The 22248-nt window shown below is 37.8% G+C and overlaps 1 protein-coding gene and 1 long non-coding RNA gene across 3 annotated transcripts in view; one reads left to right on the top strand and one right to left on the bottom strand.

Annotated features, from left to right (window-relative positions):
* Positions 1 to 22248, top strand: part of LOC142873346 (uncharacterized) — a 167429-nt gene that overhangs the window by 76895 nt on the left and 68286 nt on the right. The window lies entirely within an intron of this gene.
* NTN4 (netrin 4) overlaps positions 14654 to 22248 on the bottom strand; it is a 111851-nt gene continuing 104256 nt past the window's right edge. For both annotated transcript variants that reach the window (XM_012775310.3, XM_076007095.1), the window contains exons 9-10: positions 21931 to 22101; positions 14654 to 16093 (exon numbers count right to left, since the gene is read on the bottom strand). In XM_012775310.3, the coding sequence (XP_012630764.2) occupies positions 15957 to 16093; positions 21931 to 22101 (308 nt within the window). In that variant the 3' untranslated portion in view covers positions 14654 to 15956. The remainder of the gene's footprint in view (positions 16094 to 21930; positions 22102 to 22248) is intronic.

Raw genomic sequence — 22248 nt, 5'->3', positions numbered from 1 at the left:
GGGCAGGTAGCATAGTTACTCCTAGAGGCAGAGATCACAAAACGATTCTGTAGCAAAGGATGCAACTAGAACCTGGCACTGGGGGAATCTGAGAGAGTCTACGGTGTCCCTTTACGTGGGAAAAGACTTCCCAGTGAGCAGCCTTGGAAAAGAGGTACCATTGAGTTCAGGGAAACAAATTTTTATAAATGGCAATGACACAGAAAAGTTAGCAGTTTCCAATTTTGACAAATCCAATCCTTTCTTAACAGTGTAAACCAGGGTTAAAGCAGAATATTTGTTTTCAGATTCTCTTTCGTGATTTGAACACCAAGGTCATTACTTCCTAATTTCCGGTTTTATGATTTTTCTCCATTTCCCACTAGAAGCAGTCAGCTAAAGAATATTTGGCTAGCAGACAACAGGAAAATACCATGCATAGCAACTGAAGATGTATGTGTAATGGAAAAACATCATGGCCCTATAAAAATCAACAAGAAAAATCTTAGCACAGATTTAATAATGACTTCTCCATTTTAACTATAGCTCATTTCAAGTAATCCTTGTGTTCTAGAAATACCTGTTCATCTTTCCATATATATTGGAAGCCCAGGCTTGAGAATGTAGGAAAAATTTTCCAAGCCAAATTGTTATGTACTACCAATATTTCATTATGTGAGACATTTGTTGGTGTATTTTCATTTTAGGCTTCTTGGAAAATGGAGTAGATTGAGCCACACAGTGGATATAGGGACTGCTTTTAGGATCAGTGCTTGTTCACATCCTCTCCCTGCCTCAACTTCCTGCTAAGACTCACTAGAGGGGCCAAGTCAGACTTTAGATAGGACCAGCTTTTGCACAAGGTGGAAAATCCCTCCAATGCCACACCCAAGGGGAGGAGGATGAGAGGAGGGGGGAACAGAGCTTACGCCAGCATCTCAGGTACTATGGCCATGCTCTGAGCTCTGAGAGTGTTTAGTGTGCTGCAAGGAGTTTGGGAGAATGGACAGGGATTGGACCAGGAAAGGAGAGCTGCAGGGACTGGGGGACACATCTGAGCAGCAGCCCAGAACTGTGAACTTGGTTTAACCAGCCAGGCTGTGGTTCTCTTATGACCATCTGCAGCCCACTGGTGGAGGTGTTTCCTACATGGACGCAAAAGGAAAGGTGATACTTTTACTTCTCCTAAAATGAATGAGTGCTGAGATGGAAGGTAGAGGCAGGGGGGTCAGGATTAGAAAGTTATGAATCAATCTAGGTCAGCCAGGCAAGGAGGAAGCAGGCAAGATAGATGTCAACAGCTACCAACAACAGGAACTTAGTGTAGGAGAATGCAAGGCCCTCTTGAGAGGTTAAGATCTGGGCAAGAGGTCTGACTAATAGTACTAGAATAACTGGTCTTTTTTGCCACCCATCTCTTCTCTCTCAAATCCATTTATACTGCAGTTAGATTTTTCTTCCTAAAACACAACTTGGTATTTATATATCACTCCTGCTTAAACAAATCTGGATGACTCCCTGTTGCTTAAAGGACCAATTTCCAACTCCTTAGCCAGGTATCTAAGAGCTTCAACAATCTGGCCTTAACCTTTCCAACCTTATAATCAATTGCTCTCCTTCCTAATCCTACTATTCCAGACAGAATGGTCTTTTTTTATTGTCCAAATAGAATTTGCTTTCCTGCTGAGAACCCAGGATGGGAGGGTAGGTCTTATTCTCTCACCTGTCCTATTGTCCTGTCATAGAAAACCTGGATTGGTATGCCAGGTTGCCACTTACAGTAGTCACTTCTCTGCTCATATCTTATTTAACATCTCAGCAACATATGACAGTCTCCTTGTTGAAATATTGCTCTTTCTTATTTCTCTCACGTTCTCTTAGTTATTCTCCAACTGCACTTGCAGCTTTTTCTAAATCCTTGCTGGTTTTTCCTCTTCTAGTTGACTGGCAAGTGCTGAGGTACCTTAGGGATTGTCCGAGGCCCAGTTCTTTTTTCTACCTACAATCTTATCCTGGGTCATCTCATCTGTTGTATATTATTGACCCCAATTTCTTTTTTTTTTCTGTATTTTTTAATTTTAGCGTATTATGGGGGTACAAGTGTTAAGGTTACATATATTGCCCATGCCCCCCCTCCCCCCTCAAGTAAGAGCTTCAAGCGTGTCCATCCCCCAAACGTTGCACATCTCACTCATTGTGTTTGTATATACTCATTCCCTCCTCCCCCCTCCCACCCTCTTGACACCCGATAAATGTTACTCCTATATGTCCACTGTTGACTCCAATTTCATCCCCTCTCCCACCTCCTGCATCCAGGGTGTCATCTTGGGCAGAGTATCTTCTCCTACCCTTGACTTGGAACTTGGACATGTAACTTGCTTTGGACAATGACATATTGGCAGAAGCAAAGGTATATCAGGAGCCTGGGGTCTTTCTTAAGATCTTTCATGCTTCCTGTTGCCCTCCTGAGCCTCTGCCATTGCCATTACCTGGCTGGGCTGCTGGTCCCAGGAGGATGAGAGATGTATAGAGTAGAGCTGCCCACCTGACTCACAGAACTGCAGACAGAATCAGAGATGCCTAACTTGAACCCTGGCCAGTCTGCGATGTGAGTGAAACTAAAGTGTTGTTGTTTTATGCCACTGAGTGTTGGGAATGGTTATGAGGTAAGAGCAAACCAACATAGCATCTGTTTACTTATAGCTCCCAAATACAGATCTGTAGCCTTTGACCTTCTTCTTTTGTGCTCTAGATTTGTATATCCAGCTGACCACTTGGCATCTCCACTCACTGGCTCAGAGTCATCTCAAACCCAAACAATACATGATGGAATTCTTTATTTTCATCCCTAAATCTGCTCTTTCCCATCTAAATAAATTATACCGTCATCATTCTAGTTGTTCAGGCTAAAAAACTGGGAGTCATTCTTGCTTCTCTTTTCCTTCATCTTCTACATTTAATTGATCAGCAAGCCCTGTGGGTTTTTATACAGAGCACCGCATATGTATATAGCCACTTTTCTCCATCTTCATCCACATACCATCTCTTGTTTGGAAAACTTCAGTGACCTTTTAATTGGCTTTTCTGCTTTTACTTTAGTCCTTTCTTCAGTCCATCCAGCTGGAGGGATCTTGTATTATGCATTTATTTTTGTAGACAGAGTCTCACTCTGTTGCCTGGGTTAGAGTGCAGTGGCGTCAAACCTCAAACTCTGGGGTCAGCTATCCTACTGCCTCAACCTCCCAAGTAGCTGGGACTATAGGAGCATGCCACCTCCCCGGCTAATTTTGCTATTTTTTGTAGAGACAGGTCTCACTATGTTGCTCAGGCTGGTTTTGAAATCCTGGCCTCAAGCAATTCTCCCACTTTGGCCTCCCAAAGTGCTGGGATTATAGGCATTAGGCATTGTGCCCAGCTTAGAGGGCTCTTTTAAAAGAGTAAACCAGGTCATACCACTTCCCTCCAATTGCTATTTATCATTTCCTAGAACAAAATCCAAACTCTCACAAGGTTCTCATGTTCTGGTCCCTGCTGGCCTCTCCGTACTTCATCTTATATCATGCTCTGGCCGCCCTGGTCTTCTTGCTCTCTGCACTTCAGACACTCCTGGCTTGTTCTGACCCAGGGGATATCGCACTTGCTATTCTCTTTAATAAGAATGTCTCCCTTTTATTTACATGGCTCCTGACTTCTCACCATGTAGTTATCAGCTTAAATATTACCTTCGCAGAGAGGTGTTCCATGACTGCTTAATTTTAGGTAGCTACCCATGCCCACTATCATGTTTTCTAGGTAGAACGCAGGCAGTGTCATACCCCTTTGATAGAGGCCTGGCTGCCCCAGCTGCTGGGAGCGCTGTTGCCAGACGGTCTCCAGCTGTCAGCCCCTTTGGGGATTGCTTCAGCTGCAGAGAGCTGACTTTCCCAAGGCCACGTCCCTTCCAAGGGTGGCCCACATCCAGTGGTGTATATAAAGGCCTGTCCACCTCAGTCCAACTTGGGGCGACCTTGACGGTCATTCCACTTCTGCATTCCTCATGGGGTTGGCTGAGGCTATTGCTGGGCCTACTTTGCAGCTTGACTTTTCTTTCTGCCCACTTCTAGTTTTTTCTCTCTTCCACTCATGTTGATTCCAAAGACTCTCCTTGATAAACATTTTGCAAGCTAAATTCCGCCTCAGTGTCGGTTTCTCCACAGCAGCAAAACATTATTTCATTCATGGTGTTTAAAACTATCTGAAATTATTTTACTGATTTATTTGGAGCTTTATTGTTTGTTTCTCTTACTAGAATGTGAGTTACATACATGTAGGGAACTGTCTGACCTCTTCACTCCTGTATTCCCAGTGCCCTGACCAGTCTGGCACATACGTCATCATTGTCACCTAGGATTGCCAGGCACCGTTTCAAATTCATTACCTACATTAATCCACTTGATCCTTACAACAACCCTGGGAGGTAGGCACTATTATTTTCTCTACTTTGCAGACTGGGAAACTAAAATACAAAAAGGTTAGTTGGCTAGCTCAAGATCATGCGGCTGGGAAGTGGCAGAACCAATATTTGAACCCAGACGATCTGGGTCTAGATTGTGTGTACTTAACCACTCCACTAAGACCATTTTTTTTTTTTACATCAACTGTTTTATAAATGCTTGTTAAATGATTGAATATATAAAGAAAAAGGAGTTGCTGGGTATGCTTTTCTAATCTGGGCATATCGTCTAATTATTCACTTGACAAATATTTTTTGAGCACCCACAATATGTCAAGCATTATGATTTGTGCAGGAGATTCCGTGTGAACAAAGCGAAGGGGATCCCTGCCCTCAAAGAGCTTATAAAATCTAATGGAAGATAATAGACGATTTATGAAAACAAATATATTATGACAAGTTGTTACTTACTATCCTTGCTGTCTGAGATGTTTGATTTTCTTTTCAGGTAGTCAGGGTACCACCCGTGCCTGTTCCATAGGGTATCCTATCAGGTAACAGAGGCTTGATGACAGCATTTCCTGTACTCAGTAATATATTTTTTTTAAAGATTGAAGGACACTCATCATTTCTCAGCCCTGGCAGGGAGAAGAGGTGATGGAGATGATGAAGTTTCTGTGGATGATAGTGGCTAGCTGCAGGCAGAGTTAACTGGCTCATGATGTCAGACCTCAATTCCTGAGTCTTTCTAGCAAATGATCCAGAGTCCCAGTAGGAAGAAAGAGATTCAGGGGGGATCAGAGTCGTTGGCTGCCTCTGCAGACTGAGGAAGCATGTGCTAAAGAGGAAGTGCTTTAGTGTGATGACCTGAAGCACAGATTCTGGGGTTCAGACCTGGGCTTGCACTTTGGATCTGTCACTTACTGTCTGTCTACAGTGGCTTAGTTACTTACTTGAGCTTTCTTTTCCTCATGTGTAAAATGGGAATAATAATAACACCTGCCTCAGAGGTTAGCAGCAAATTGTAAAGATAGCATATGTGAAGCAGATCTCAGTGAATACAGTATTTGGATTTCAGGAGAGTCTGGGCATCTGAATCATCACAGTTGTTTTACACCATGATACAGAGTTCTAGCCCTTCTGCCTAGTGAGATCCAAAAGCTGAGAAGTTGATGATAGACCCATTTCAAATCCTTTTCTCTATAGTGTTTTCTACAGTCTCTTGTTCAGAGCTTCTTCGCATTTATTTGTAGTTGCTTAATAGCACCTCTCCCAGTGCAACATAGTATTGCTTGTTTGTGTTGTCTCCCCAGTCAGACCTCTGTTGGCTTGTGTTTGAATTGTATTCGTCTTCCCTCCTCTTCCATCCCTTGATTCTTCATTCCAAACTATTGGAATGAGGACCTATGCATTCTATATGGAAGGAAATAAATGCTAAATCTGTGGCACAGTAAAGAAAGGGCCTTTCTTGGTAGAGTGTAATAATTATCCCTGCCATATTATCAAGGTCGGCACTTTTGACTTCTAGGACCAGTAGCCAAAATTTGTACCAGTTGAAGCTGCTCAGGGATACTTCTTAATGGTGGGGGTTTTGATTTTCTTTGCCTTAAGAAAAATTGGAGCAACTTCTTTTGCTTTTCTTTTTATTCTTCTCTCTTCCTTTATAGAAGAAGAAATAGGCAAAGAAGAATTAGGAATTAAGCTGGAAGTCAGTCTTCTTAAATAGAATCATGGGTAAGTTTGAGATTTGCAGGGGAGATTCAAACAGGTGATTTGGAGGATGCACTTGGGCCTAGAAAAAGATGCAAAAGAATATTTGGCTTTCTGGACCTGGAAAGGAGTGAAGACTTCTCTTTATGACAGCTATAAGTAGTCATGGATATGAATTTCTGAAGCTTAAGGAATAAAATATTCTGCAAAATCTCCAGGTCACAAATGATTGGGTCGGTGTTCTAGAAGAGTAACGTTTAACGCTGAGACTCTTTAAACCTTTGAAATCTGTCATTGCCCAAAGCCTGAGGATAATTCACTCAATCCGAGGTTGACCTTTCTATAGAATCAGCTTGCAGTTCATGATATATAAGGCAGGGAGAGAATTTATAGAGTTAATTACTAGGCTTTGGTCTATTAAATGTACAAAGCACACATGGATGGCGCTGAGCTTTGACATGAGTAGAGGGACTTGAATTCTTTCGCAGCTGGAATGTGCTGGAACTTCCCAACGGCTTGAAAGAATGCCTAGCATTTATTTTTTCCATTATAGTCCCTGTTATTTCTCACAGAGGCAAGTGAATCTTCCCAAGCTACCATGATGGGAGCAGATGAGCTTCCGACAGGCATGTGAGGAGTGAAGCCAGCCATGCTCCAAGGCTTGGCCAGCAGCAAACCCTAACTTTCTTACATGGGTGTCAGACAGAGCTTTTGTAAATCTTTAAAGCCAACAGGAAAATGAATGATCAGGGCACAGAGCAGGACCCTGTCAGCTTGGTAATGGGCAGTGGGAGGAAGAATTCTGCTGCTTCCCTCCAGGCATTAAGCGTAACTCAAAGACTCCTGCTTTGTGGCCATCATCCAACTGTAACAGCTTTCCACTCTGGAGGATTTAGTCATTTATTGCATCCAAATCATCCGGAGTGCTGGGGGGAGATACAGTGTTTAATACAATCAGAGGATGGGGACTCTTGTATTGAATTTTCCCTTTAGGAATAGAAAAAGAATATTTCTCTTAATTCATTTTAGGGCATCAAGAGCTCCATAAATAAGCTCTACAATGTGGAGAAAGAGCAGGGATTATTATTAGAGTCATTTCGTAAAGGACCTCCCTCAGTAGAATGTACAGTAGGGATTTTGTGGTGTTCACTGCTATATCCCCAGAGCTAGAATGGGCCTACCCCATAGGCAAGTCAGAAAGAAATGTGCTAAATCAATGAACGAAGATCTACAGTCCAACAAATTATCCTGAGAAGAGGGCTCAGAGCTTAAAAGCAGTATGATGTAGTTGAAGGAGCACAAGATTTGGAATTAAACAGATAGACCCCAGTTTTAAATACTTGGCTCTGCTAATTGCTGACTGTCTGGCTTCAGGCAAGTTACTGTACTTCTCTTAATCTCATGTTCCTCATCTATAAAATGAGATAATAATGCCTATTTTAAAAGGCTGTTCTGAGGATTAATTGAGATAATGATTGTGATGGTGTTTGGCATTGCCAAAATGCTTGTCCTAACCCTACCTTCCCTAAATCTCATCAATCCACTAAGGAATTTACTTAATGGACTACCTACTCAATAGGAGATTTGGAAAGGATAAGCATCTATTTATTGCCACAAAAATTTATAGATTATAAATTTATTTATAGGTTTTATTTATTTATAAATCACTCTTCATGTTGTAGGGCAGGGGTTCTCAAAGTTTTTTAACAGGGGGCCAGTTCACTGTCCCTCAGACCATTGGAGGGCTGGACTGTAGTTTAAAAAAAACTATGAACAAATTCCTATGCACACTGCACATATCTTATTTTGAAGTAAAAAAACAAACAGGCAAAAACACCTGCATGTGGCCCACAGGCCGTAGTTTGAGGACGCCTGTTGTAGGGTATTTATTGTTTGTTTTTACTTGTGTGTTATTTTGTGTTTAAGAAAGGAAAACACATTTCATAAAGATGTTGAGACCGGGAAAATCAGCTATGGCCAATATGAAGCTTTAACCAGGGGTCTTCAAACTGCAGCCCGAGGGCCACATGTGGCCCGCCGAGGACATTTATCCAGCACTCCTGGTGTTTTTGCCGCGCTGCCTGTCCTGCTTAGCAGCCGACTCGTTCAGGGCCCACAGTGCACATGTGTGGAATGTGCGCCGCACTCTCCAACGGCCCTCCAACAGTCTGAAAGACAGTGAACTGGCCCCCTGTTTAAAAAGTTTGAGGATCCCTGCAACACTACTTCTCAAATTGCCTTTACCCAGTGCTAGTAGGATAATATCTGGGGCACATGAAACTTCATCTTTCCTGAGGCATTTGTGAAACCTATAAACTATGGAGGCATACAAATTAAGTGTACTTGTAAATACTGTTTAAAAAATGTATTCACTGTATTTTTACTTCTAACTGTTTAGTATAACATTTATCAGAAGCAGAGAATGTGCTGATAAAAATATCCAATTGTGTACTCTCAGTTGTTATCAAAAGCTCTCTAGGTGGCTGAAGGTCACTGCAGGGCAAGTCTCCCTGCATAAGGTGGGGAGTGTTAATGTGTCACAGGACTATTTCCAATGTTAAAGAATTCTATTTGCTGTGATGTAAGTTGTGTACATTCATGTTTTCCCCCATACCTATTAAATAAAACGTTATCCTGGATTTTATTTCTCATTCAGGAATGGGAAAGAAAAGTGTAGAGTCTGTGTGGATTCTGATTATTTTATTTGTGGCTTGAATCTTCATTTCTGAGAGAGGGTAAGTTAGGCCACCTCCCCCATGTGTTCCTTTCCTATTGTCACTTCTTGTTCAACTTTCTCCTCATTTCTTAAGCCTCTGAGGGGGTGCAATTGAGTTTGTATGCAGGGCTGGCATTGCCTAAAGGGAAATTAGGAAGCTGCTTAGGCAGCCTGATTTATGAGGCATTGAAAGACACATCTGACCAAAAATATCTCCTCCACTGGCCTGCCACCAGTGCCTGAAATTCCCATGATTAGAATAACTCATTAAAAGTTTTCTGCAGACATGCATGGCTTCCTTGGGTCAATAAAGCATTATGTTAGGGGCAAATTGAGAAGTAGAAAAACATGAAATTATATCACTGGAATGATTTATTTTATCTTATCAATCTATCAACCTCTTGGTCAAGAGTAACATCTTGATGAATAAATAAGTGTACTGTTTAAAAGCCTGGGCAACGTAGTGAGGCCCTTCTCTACAAAAAATAAAAAATGAAAAAATAATAAAAATAAAAGAATTAGCCAGGCATGGTGGCACAGCCACTCAAGAGGCTGAGGTGGGAGGATTGCTTGAGCCCAGGATTTTGAGGCTGCAATGGCACCATTGCACTCCAGCCTAGGCAATAGGGCAAGATCCTGTCTCTAAAAAAAAGTATACTTCTTAAGGTTAGAGGGTAAGCTTGGAGTTTAGAATCTTGTCCAGCATCTTTGTGTGGACTCTGAGCAGTGTGAAGTGGATGGACACCTGGGAGGAGATTGCTCAAAGTGGACTGAGGAGTTGAGACAGCAAAGACAATTTTAGGTATTTCACAATTCTGTTTAAGGCCACTTTAGGAAGTAAGGGTACATAATTACTGGAGGGATAGCCTTTCAATTCCCTTTTTTCCACTATCTTAGTTTTTGGATAACCATAACAGGACTAATGATTCTGTTATACATAAAATAACATTTGTGATGAAGACCAAGTAGATTTATGACCAGAGAGAGATACATTTGAAGAAATAGAACTAATGAATGATTCGATGACTTTGTCACAACTATTCTTTAAGAGCGTCTAGAGTAGTGTTTCTCAAAGTCTTGTCTATAAGTCATGATCTGAGTTGCCACTGGTGCTTATTAACATGTCCCTTCCTGATCCCCACCCAGAACTTTGGAAACAGGTAGAGGCCTGGAACTCTGTGTTATAAAAATCTGTCTGCTGGTTTTTATGCATACTATTTGAGAATCATTGATTTAAAGGCTTCAGTAGAACATAGAGATTAAAAGTATAGCTTCTAAAGGCAGGTAAATCAGAGTTCAAATCCTAGCTTTGCCCCTTACTTGCTTTGTGACCTTGGGCAAGTTATTTGACCACTCTGGCCCTTGTTTTCAGCCTCATGTTACTGATTTTATAGGGCTACTATATGAGGAGAAAATCCATGTAAAGTTTATCATAGCACTTGGCACTTAATGAGGGCAAAAGTGATAACCATTATTATGATGAGTAGGTATATTGAAAAAGACTTTTAGGCAATGCTTATTGATATTTGATATTTTGTTGACTAGTCTGTAAAAGGTAAATTAAAAATTCAGTTTTGGTATGTGGTAAAACGAATTGGTTTCCTAATTTCCTAATTACCATTACCTAAGGTTTCTGTATTATTTTATCTTCTATACCTTTTCTGGCTCTGATTCAAACACAACTAACAGCAAGAGAATTAGATGGAAACATTTGGTAACAAATATTCAGAAATATGATACATAAATCATGGTATCTAGCAATGGAAGAGTTTACTGAGTATATGCTACTTTGAAATATTTTGCACATTCTTACTAGAATAAACCACCTGGTTCATTTTCTAGCTGTTGCTTTCCTTTAGTCTCTTATATTTTTATCATTTTCCTGTCTCTTTCTCCCCTCCCTTACTTGGTTGACAAAGTGCCCACATTCTCAATTTTTTTCCTGTTTCCTTGTCTCTTTCTGCTGTAATTCATTCTCATTCATCTTGCTAGCAGAATTTCTCTACACAGCAAAAGTCTGAGCTGAGAGAATAGATTTGAAATGGTGTTGAATTTCACAGTAGCTCATTCGGGATCATTATTAATAAATGCAAAAGCAGACATTCTGCCCAGATGGACCTCAGAAAATCAGACCAAGAGGAACAGAGCAGAGGTTAAAAAGGGACTCTGACCATTTCCTCATAGTATAAATTATGGTAAGCAGCATTACTCTAAGGGCACTGTAACCATAGGAAAGAGAGTAGAAAATGATGCAATCACAGAGTGCAATAATGGAATACATTACCATTCAGAGTGTGAAGAAGGAAACTGGGAGAAATGCTGACCTTCATTCTCTTCCCTCAGCTATGATTGAAAAGAAACCGCCAGTGAGGAAAATGGTGCAGTTGGTATCACCTGACATGAATTCCTTTCTGAATGCCAGAATCCCTTTTTAGCATCTGAAATATGAACTTTGTGAGTTAGAATGCTTGGGTTCAAATCCAGGCTTTACAGTTATTAGCTGAGTGTACTTGAACTCTTTAGTTAGTCTCCCTGTGCCTCAGTTTTTTCATCTGGGAAATGGAGATAATATTAGCACTCACCTCAGAGGTGCTTAGGAGGATAGAATGAGCACAACACATGTAAAGCACTTAAAATAGTGCCTAGCTTGTAATAAACTCTTATTGTTTGCTATTGTTGATATCATCTTTCTTGTTTTTTATTTGCCAAGTTGGAAACCCCTGGTAGTGTCCTGGCTGAGAAGGAGGTGTCTAACGAGTTCCTGGACAGACCATTTAACTGATAACTGTGAAAATTTGCTAACAGTGGTAGTTTTTCTTTCTGGCAAACAAGGTTCTTTGGTGCTGTTCCCTCTTGTTCAGATGAGCATATTATGATTTGATCATTTCTAATAAATCTTGGATAGTCTTGGATTTATAAATCAATTCATTACTAATGACCACAGTTTGGAACAATATCCCCCACCTGTGACTATGTATTAAGGACATTAGGGGTATATTCAGCATGTACTAATTAAACCCTCTCTTAACAGAACACACATCTCACATTTTGGAAACACCTCTTTGGCCCAGTGGATAATTTCTTTCTTGTGACTAATATTCTGCTTTTTTAGTTATCCAGCATATATGAACTGACTCATAATCAATCTGGGAATTTTTCATTTAAAAAATTGCAGATCTCTGCCAGGCACGGTGGCTCACGCCAGTAATCCTAGCACTTTGGGAGGCCAAGGCGGGAGGATTGCTTGAGCTCAGGAGTTCAAGACCAACCTAAGCAAGAGTGAGACCCTGCCTCTACTATAAATAGACAACTAAAAATAGAAAAAAATTAGCCGAGCACGGTGGTGCGTGCCTGTAGTCCCAGCTATACCTGGGAGACTGAGGCAGGATAATTGCTTGAGCCCAGGAGTTTGAGGTTGCTACGAGCTAGGCCGACACCATGGCACTCTAGCCCAGGCAAGAGAGTGAGACTCTGTCTCAAAAAAAAAAAAAAAAAAAAAAAAAAAATTGCAGATCTCAAACATAATCAGTAATCCTCAAAAAGTAGAGAAATGTTTAAATTCCTTTAGTGAAAGGGTAGGAATGCAGGGATTAGAGCATCATTTTTTAAAAAAGTATTTTTAGACAAATCATTCTCTAAGAGACTTACAAAAAACAACAACAAACCATCAGTTATGCAAGGCACACCCCTTTGCTTCTATTCCATTTTTATCATACCAATCTCCCTTGTAAATTTGAGGTTATTCATAAATATTTTCCTTCCAAACTGTGGGAAATAAGTCGTGACTAACTTCAGCTTTTTGATAAAGTTAGGTTAGGGAACTGCTTATCATTGAAACAATGAGCACAAAAGCAATTCAGTCTGGAGGCCTCTGACAACACTCTGGGGGCCAGGCAGTGCTCACTCTTGTTCTGAGGCATTCCAGGGCAGTGGCAGAGGCATGGCTAGCACAGATATTTTCAAGGTTCTTTTTCCCACCCTTCAGAGCTGATACGTCTGTGATCATTTAGAAAAAGATTTGTTTTGCAAGAACCAAAAGTATCCCCAAGAACAATGTTTACCCATAATAGGCCTTGCTCTCTGTTTAATATAGCCAGATGGACACTTTGTCTCATGGTCACATCCCCATAGATTTGACCTCATTTAGTGGACACTATTAAAAGATTATCCTATTATTGAGAATTTCCATTGCATCAAATTATAAATATTAGTAACATTCCTCTGCAGGGAAAATGATGTAAGAACAGGGCAAGACTGTGTTGACCTCAGGCAAATCACGTAGATAGGTATGTGGAGATTACGAAACTCATCTGCTGACTAAAAAAGCCCAGCGATATATGGAGTTCTGGGATAGACACTTTCCCAGTAGCTCTTGAAGGAAGTCTTAAGGCTCCTATGAAGCCATAGATGGAAGTTTTATTTGACTCTGTTGCCTTGGTACCGAGGTGGTTATTTTGAAAAGGGCTAAGGAGAACGTGCATGTAGCAGGGTGGTAGGATGATGGAATGATGGGATGGGAATGCAGTCATGAAGAGGCTAGCTAGAGCTCCATTTTCTTGTTTACTTTTACAAATGAGCAACACGGGGTTTCTTTCTTTTCTTTCTTCTTTCTTCTTTTTTGTTTTCCACTTTGGAAGCCAAATGATGCTCATAGAAAATTTACAACTACAGTGGAAGGACTATAAGTGATTTGAGAATCAAGACATTAAGAAATGATTCTAACTGGGACCTATTTCTTTTTTTTTTAATATTGCCAGAAAAGGTACTTGAAAGGGCAACTAAGGAAGAGGATTCTAGTCAAAGAGGATGGGAAGACATATTGGGGCCCAACAGTTTGGTAAACTAGATGAAATTAAACTTTTATTTCTGATATTACTTGAACCTACTTTAAAAGCAATTGATTAAATTTTAATTGTTTAAAAAAATAAATTACAAAAGTAGTACATGATCATTGAAAGATCTGTATTGTAATTTACATACAATATAGATATATGTAAAATAAAAAGGAAAAATCTCCCTCCTTCTTTGAAATACTGCTATAATTTATCTTTTAGTATTTTTAAAACACTATATATATATAATAAATGTGTTCTTGGGGTGGGGTTAATTATATATTTTTCTGCAATTTTTTTTCACTTAATGATGTTTTATAGATATCTTTATATTCTTTTTTTAAAAAAGTCATTATTTCTACTCTTTTTTTAATGGAAATGATTATTTTAAATAAAATGAAATGTAAAATTCTATATTTGATGTATTTAACATATTTTCTTACCAACATGTTTTATAAGTTGCTTGTAAATGATAACCCTACTAGATAGTATTCCATCTGCCTGGATAAGATAGAATAGGTGAGAGGCATACTATAGGTGAAAAAGAAGATTTCATAAGAGTATGTTTAGTACAATTCCAATGATATAAAAGGTATGTATATGCATAGGGAATGGCTTAAAGCCTAGGCACTAAAATTTGAATGATTGTTATCCAAGCATTCCTTGGAATATAAGTGTTTTTTCCCATTATGCGTTTTTTTGTATTTTCAACAATGAACTTCTATGACTTTTAAAATTAGTTAAAAAGTAAATGTAATATAAAAGTTGCAATGCATCCAATGAAAAAAGTTCATGTCCAAAGTCTACAGAAGCTAAATACATCTGAATTAGCTTCCACTCCATTCTTAAAGTCCAGAGTAATAGAATAGAAATACCAAGCTCTTATTTGATTTTCTTAATTTAAGGAATTAGATTTAATATCCTCATTATGAGAAGGTAGTCTTTAGCATTATTGAAAGAGTTGATCAGGAAATGAGACAAAAATCAGGAGATCGTATTCCTTTATTACATATATGAAATATAAAAACAAATTAACAAAGCAATATATATATATTTTTGCAAGTCCACAGGACCTCAGGAAAAGAATATGTTCTGTATGTGAAGTTAATTATATGGCACTGTGTTCATGTTTTGTATATTCAAGTACAGAATAAACTGTATATTTAGTGGTTATATGTGGGTCTAGAAGAGGAATAATAATGAAAAACTATAATTTGGTGAACCATCACATACATTGTGTTAAAAAATGGGTAAATATAGTGACCATATACTGTTTAAGAAAGACAAGGAAGAAAACTGTTTTGATGTTCAGGTTTAAATACTAAACACAAAAATATAACAAATTCTGTGTCTACAATAATTTTTTAAGTGTATACAAGTGCATTGTAAATAAATGAGCTTTTTAAATTTTAAAGTCCATTTCCCCTTTATCCAAGCATATGTCTACACTTATGATTTCTTAATCTTATTTTAAAGTCTCTTCTTGTTTAGTTTTTAAAAAAGTTTCATCATGGCTGGTATCCTGGAATCTAACCTCTAGCCCGACGCTGAGACTTCATGCAAACATAGTCTCCTTTTAGGTTGCATCTTCATATAGTCTCTCCAAGTGTTCAGAGTTAAATAGCATAACTTCCTTTATATAGTCACTTTTGTGTACAGGTAGTGGTAGTGCTTCTGTTTCAGTAGGTTTTCTTACACAGCTTTTTCTTTTCTTTCTGTCAACAGCAGTCTCCGAACTTTCACAACGCCAAGTGGTAGGTAGTAAAGTGCTTTATACAAGGAAATACTATATACATGTGGAGAGGTTCCATTTAACACCCCACAGACCAAAGTTCATACCTAACACACAAGAGAAGGCTCTTTTTAAGAAACACCTTTCCTGATAGTAGCGTTGGGGATTTCTTAAAATCTCATTAATTACTTTAAGTAGCATCAAATGTAAATAACATAATTGAAGCTGGAAGGAGTCCTTGTTAAGAGGCACTGCCCTTAATGGATTACTGCTAAATATCATGCTGCTATTAAAATATTCTTAATAATTATGAAGTTCAGAATCAGTCCCATAGAAAACAGACATCACTGTAGGATTTTTCATTCCTTTTCATGAAATAGAACTGTATTTAAATATGGGCCCAGAAGAGATAAGTTAGACAAGGCCCATGCATTGGAACATTTCTATACATTTTGGCACTTTAAAAAATTCCAGTTTCATTTTTGAGGTCTCCTTCCCATTATGTTTGTGTTTTGTATATAGAGAAGTGCCATTATGTGCTGTACATCTTTATTGCTACTTGCACTCTCTTTTTAAAATATCCATGACTTTTCTTCCGAGAGATGGTTTCCAGTGCTGGACAAAACTTTTCATATTCACAACTAGTTTGCCTGTTCTTACATCTTCATGTCCTGCTACAAGGTATTCCAAGCCTAAAAGAGAACAAAATTAGGGGCTATAGAGTATCATGCTTTATTGAAGGGAGAGATGTGACTCCAGTAGATTTACATATTCATGGCTGAAATAGGGAGTAAAAGACAAACAAGAGCTGCCATTTAGTAAACATTTACTATGTGCCAAGTACTTTACATGTACTACCTCATTTAGTCTTGAAAATAACCCTGTAAAGCAGATATTTTTTTTTTCTTCTTCCTTTACAAATGAAGAAACTGAGACTCAGCAAGGTTAAGAAACTTGTTAAGTGTCTCCCTGTGAATAGCAGCACTCTGACTCAAACTTTGGTCTGTCTGATTCTAGAACCTTTGCCTTGTACTATGCCACCCTCTATGATAAAGAAGTGCGAGTTCTCAGGGCACTTGCCATACTGCTATACATCAGTAATACTTTGAGACTCCCTGTGAATGGTGGTGTATATTAAGGGAGTATTTTGTAAAAGTCAAACAACCATTTAGGAAAACATATTGGAAGAAAGCCGTGGATTATATAATACAAGATAACACATATCTCCTATACAAAGTCAATGTGTTTTTGGAATATAGGTGGTTTGTTTGTCATATGCTAAAAAAACTAAATAGATGATGAGGCTTGACCAGATCTAGTGCTGACCTTGTAATTCAAATTTCTTTTCAGGCTTCAAATAAAAAATTTTGACTAATATATATAAGAAAAGAAACAACAGTCTCATCAAGTACACATTAATAGAAAGAAATATGATAACCTCCCTCAGTAAATCTTTGTAATAATATCAATTTTTGTATTTAGAAATAATTTTTTTAATTATAGGGTAGAACAAATAATTATATTTATAAAACAAAACTTTCCAATATAAGATAAAAAATAAAATTAAGTGAAAACATTAGATGTTAAAATTCAGTTATAAATATAAGCTTAACTCATGGTTTAGTTTGATTCATTTCTTCTTCATTCACTGAAATAACCTAGAAAAAATGTCATCCTAGTAATAATGAACAGATATAACTAACATACTATGGGCTTTGGTAACATGTCTCAATAAAAACAAACAAACAAAAAATGAGGCTTGTTGGAGATTGATTTATTCCAAGTCCAGGTCAGGAAGGTGAGCATGGGATATCTTTTTTTTTTTTTTTTTTTTTTTTTTTTTTTTTGAGACAGAGTCTCGCTTTGTTGTCCAGGCTAGAGTGAGTGCCGTGGCGTCTAGCTCACAGCAACCTCAAACTCCTGGGCTTGAGTGATCCTTCTGCCTCAGCCTCCCGAGTAGCTGGGACTACAGGCATGCGCCACCATGCCCGGCTAATTTTTTATATATATATCAGTTGGCCAATTAATTTCTTTCTATTTATAGTAGAGACGGGGTCTCGCTCTTGCTCAGGCTGGTTTTGAACTCCTGACCTTGAGCAATCCGCCCGCCTCGGCCTCCCAAGAGCTAGGATTACAGGCGTGAGCCACAGCGCCCGGCCAGCATGGGATATCTTATTGTGCTAAAAGGAAGCTTTCAAGATTAATGTGGGTCTTTTCAAAAGGACACAGCAACTAGCAGGAAGGGGTTATTTGAGCACCAAGAAACATAATAATTGTGTGTATGGAAACACACTAAATTAATGAAAATCTATAATTCCAAAGTGACAAAAAGAGAGAAAGCCAGAGAAAAATTAATTTGTCATACTTAAAGGCAGCTGTTAAAACCATTTCTTGCTTTGAAAATTAGAAATTCAAGAGAAAGAACTTAGTATTTATCCTGTCTTTACAATAAGAATTGTATTTCATGGTAACCTAAATGCTCAGCTTGGGAGAGAAAGTCCTCATACAGAAGAATGTCAGCTAATAAATGAAGAGAATTAGACAGAATTAGAAAAACATCATTTCTCAAACTCCAATGAAATTATTGACTCTGGAAGGGATTATCAATTGGTGACAAAATCATTAAATGAATGGTTAATGGAAAACTGGATGTTTGTATAATGCCATACTTTTACATTTACATTATACATTCCTTTCTTGTCTCAAAAGGTAAAACAAAATTGCCAAAGGAGGGATCAGACTGTCCTCATTATAATCCAAAGGTCAAGCTTAGTGACACCAATGATAGGCCATCCAGGTACTATATATGTTCTGATATAATTCAATATGAATTATACAACAATATCTACAATGGATTCTAGCCAAAATGTTTATTTTGAATCAATCAAGCTCTTCTTTGGAGATTACAAGAGATATAGGAGATAGAGGAATAAGCTAAACACCACCACAAGGAACCAACCAGACAAATGTAGAAGGTCAGATAGTCTATAAGACACTTGACCTGGTTTCTGCAATAAGTCATAAAAAAGGAACTATGCTAGAGAGACAGGGACTGAAAAGTTAGATATAATGTGTGATCCTGGATCGAATGATTGCAAAGACAGATCAGCTCTAAAGGATATTTTGGGATCAGTTGGGAAATAGGAATATGGCCTGAGTATTATTAGATAATATGAAAACAAACTGAAATTGAAGATGAAGCTGATTAACTTAATAAAGCAGGTTACAGAATGGAGCATATATCATGACTTCATTTTGGTTAAAAAAATATAATATCTACACACATAGAGAAAGATTTGGAAGGATTTGCATTAACCTATTAACAGAGATGATCTCTGGGAGATGGAAATATTCAATTTAAAAATTTCCCCTAAATTTCTATAATGTACATGCATTTATTCCATAATAATGAAAAATTATTTAAAAGATTGTTAAAAATCCAATCCTATACTTAAAAATGGCTATCATGGTATTTTCAAAAAAGGGAAAAAGGAAAATAATGACAGGTTTCAAACACTGAGGAGCATAATGTAAGATGGATGATAAGGCACTTAAATTCTTTAAAAAGTAACCTTAGCTTCTGAAGAAAAAAGAGTCCCAATATTTTCATTAGCTGACTAGTTAAAAATATAATAGTCTTGATATTGTTTGTATAATGTCAAAAATAATAAAATACTCACTTAAAAACACAACAGGCCAGGTACAGTGGTTCACACCTGTAATCCTAACACTTTGGGAGGCTGAGGCAGGAAAATTCCTTGAGCCCAGGAGTTTGAGACCAGCCTGGGCAATAGCAAGACTCTGTCTCTACAAAAAATTAAAATTAGCAGGGTATGGTGGCATGCGCCTGCAGCCCCAGATACACAGGAGGCTGAGGCAGAAGGATCGCTTGAGCCCAGGAGTTGGGGGCTGCAGTGAGCTATGAGGATACCACTGTACTCTAGCCTGGGTGACAGAGTGAGACTCTGTCTCAAAAAAACCAACCAAAACAAAAAAACCCACAATAAACATTTTTTAAGAAACTTAAGGGTTAAGTCTAGTATTTTAAGTGAATTCACTTTGAAACTATAAATAAAAAAAATGCTATAGGAATTTACCATTAATTTAAAGTATAAATATAAACTAAACTAAATAAAAGTGAGACTGAACAAAAACATAAATTATGGAGCAGCATTATACCAAAAATTAACATGCAAAACAATGTTATCTTCTACAATGTTATCTTTTACATCTCTTACTATCGTTTACATTTTATTTTCCTTTCTCTATGCTTTTGATATCTACTATGTTACGTGTTTGAAGGAACAAAGTTTATTTTGTATCCATAGTAAAAGAAAATATAATACATTACTGGTAGTCTTGGTATTCTAAAGTAGATGACTGATGAATGAGTAAATGTATACATGAATTAAGAATGAATGAATTTGCAGGGATACCCAAATTAGATTGCTCCTTATGAAGGCAGCAAAGGAAGCAAGTTGGCGTGTAAGGTTTCAGAATTTTCTTATCAGCTTTCTTTGGCTATAGTTATTGAACTTGTAAAAATGGAAAAACAAAGTGAAATGAAAGAGTGTCTGGTTTTGCTTTGGCAGGTTCTAGTCTTTTCTTCAAAGCAAGTAAACATGTTTTCAAGAATTCTTTGAATAATTGCGCTTATGTTTTCAATTGTGATGAACTCAGTTGATTCTCTGACTCTGCTTGGCAGAAACCTGATTAGGAAGTATAGTTCACTTCCTGGAGGGCGGTTCAGATGGTCAAAGCTTTTGTTTTTAATGTCTTCCTAAAAAACTGGGTAGACTTTTTTTTCTTTCGCCAAGATAGTAGAAAAGTGCTTATAAGAAGAGCCCCAAAGCACAAATCCTTGGGAAATAGAACTTAAATTAATGATTTTTTAGTTTTCTGTATTCAAAATCCAAGGTTCTTATTACTTCAATTTGTTCTTTGGTGCTATATTTCTTTATTTTTTATAATTTAAAATGTCTTTTATTTTCCTTATTAAAATTTAAATTAATTTAAATAAATTATTGAAGTGGTAGAATAGGGTATGAAAAATTGGTCAGCAGATAATGATGACCAATTCTGTATCAATCACTGTTTAGATCATTTAGACTGAGGAGATATTTTATTGCTACTTCATTTCTCCCTGCCTTCCAGTTATCTGTTTATCTCAAATTTATTAATCAAAGACCACAAAACACTTATTATTAACATAAATGTGGTTTCTTGGACTTATGTGAGGAAAGAATTAGATCCAGAACATAAATTATGACGTGTTTCATCAATGCCAACAACACACATGATAACTACATAAACAAGGAAATACAGAGGATTTTTTGGAATTATTATTTGTTTTACTAGAATTTACTATCTGAGTACTATGTTACCATTATCTGGGTACTGATATATACCAGCAGTGTATGGTATGTACTACTGTATGGTAGGTACTAGAGAGGCTATGGTCAAAAAACCTAAATCCCATCCTCAAATTTAATGAGGGAGACAGAGAAATAATAGCTGATGACACAAGGTGAAGAGTATACTTATAGAGTTTAGAGGCAAGAACCCCTGTGCTTACTTGCTAGTCTCTACTTCTAACATTTTAAGGTGCAAATCAAATTTCCCTCCATTCCAAGTTTTTCTAAAATTCTACAGTTTTTGTTTTGTTTATTTCTGCTGTTTCTAATTTGAGACCAGAATGATCATTTAATGAAAAACAAGATGATGAGAACTTGAGAGTTGTTTTCTATCCAGGAGAAACACATGCTTCTCATGCAATAGTAAAAATCAATTCAATATTATTTGCACAGATGGAATTTTACATTTGAACTTCCTTTGGGAGCAGGTTCTGCCATAATAGGACCTAGCTTTCAGATAAAGAGGAAGTGGCATATAAATTCATAAAGTACTTTCTATGCAACTGGCACCTGGAACCAATCTGAGTCTTTCCTTTTAGGATAGAACATATTATATTGCTGTATTTTTAAATATTTTACTTTTATAGAGCACATGGAAGAGAAATAATTTTTTTTTTTTTTTTTTTTTTTTTTTGAGACAGAGTCTCACTTTGTTGTCCAGGCTAGAGTGAGTGCCGTGGCGTCAGCCTACCTCACAGCAACCTCAAACTCCTGGGCTCAAGCAATCCTCCTGCCTCAGCCTCCCGAGTAGCTGGGACTACAGGCATGCGCCACCATGCCCGGCTAATTTTTTTATATATATATCAGTTGGCCAATTAATTTCTTTCTATTTTATAGTAGAGACGGGGTCTCGCTCTTGCTCAGGCTGGTTTTGAACTCCTGACCTTGAGCAATCCGCCCGCCTCGGCCTCCCAAGAGCTAGGATTACAGGCGTGAGCCACAGCGCCCGGCCGAGAAATAATTTTTTGATGTGAATTCTATTTGGATTTTCCCCAGAACTCAGATGGTGAAAAGGAGAGATGCTCCTGCTGAGTGTGTTTAGGCTGTAGTTCAGAGAATGTAAGACAAGCAGCAGATCAGCAGAGACAAGGTAGGTTTTGAGATAGGAAACTCACCAGGATTGAGGATTGGGCAAGTGCAGCCTCTGTTAGTCCATGATTCTGGATATAATGTTCGCTTTCCTCGTAAAATCTTCAATTTGGTAGATTTTAAGACTTTTTTAATCTTCACATTGACCTCCGCATGAGAACCTTTATCATGAGCTGATAAAATCTTTATTTTTAGCACTGTAACAACACAGAAGTCAAAATGCATGGAATTTCATATTATTCATATTATCTTTTGAAGTTTGAACAACTTAAATATGCATTTCATAATATAATGGAAAGGTGAATTGATGACGAGAATGTGGAAATTTGCTTTAAAAATCATTA

Source organism: Microcebus murinus, chromosome 10 (genome assembly GCF_040939455.1).
Source record: "Microcebus murinus isolate Inina chromosome 10, M.murinus_Inina_mat1.0, whole genome shotgun sequence".
In the NCBI taxonomy this organism is placed as follows: Eukaryota; Metazoa; Chordata; class Mammalia; order Primates; family Cheirogaleidae; genus Microcebus; species Microcebus murinus.
The sequence above is the reverse complement of the archived record's forward strand: the minus strand, read 5'-3'. Positions and strand labels throughout refer to the sequence as shown.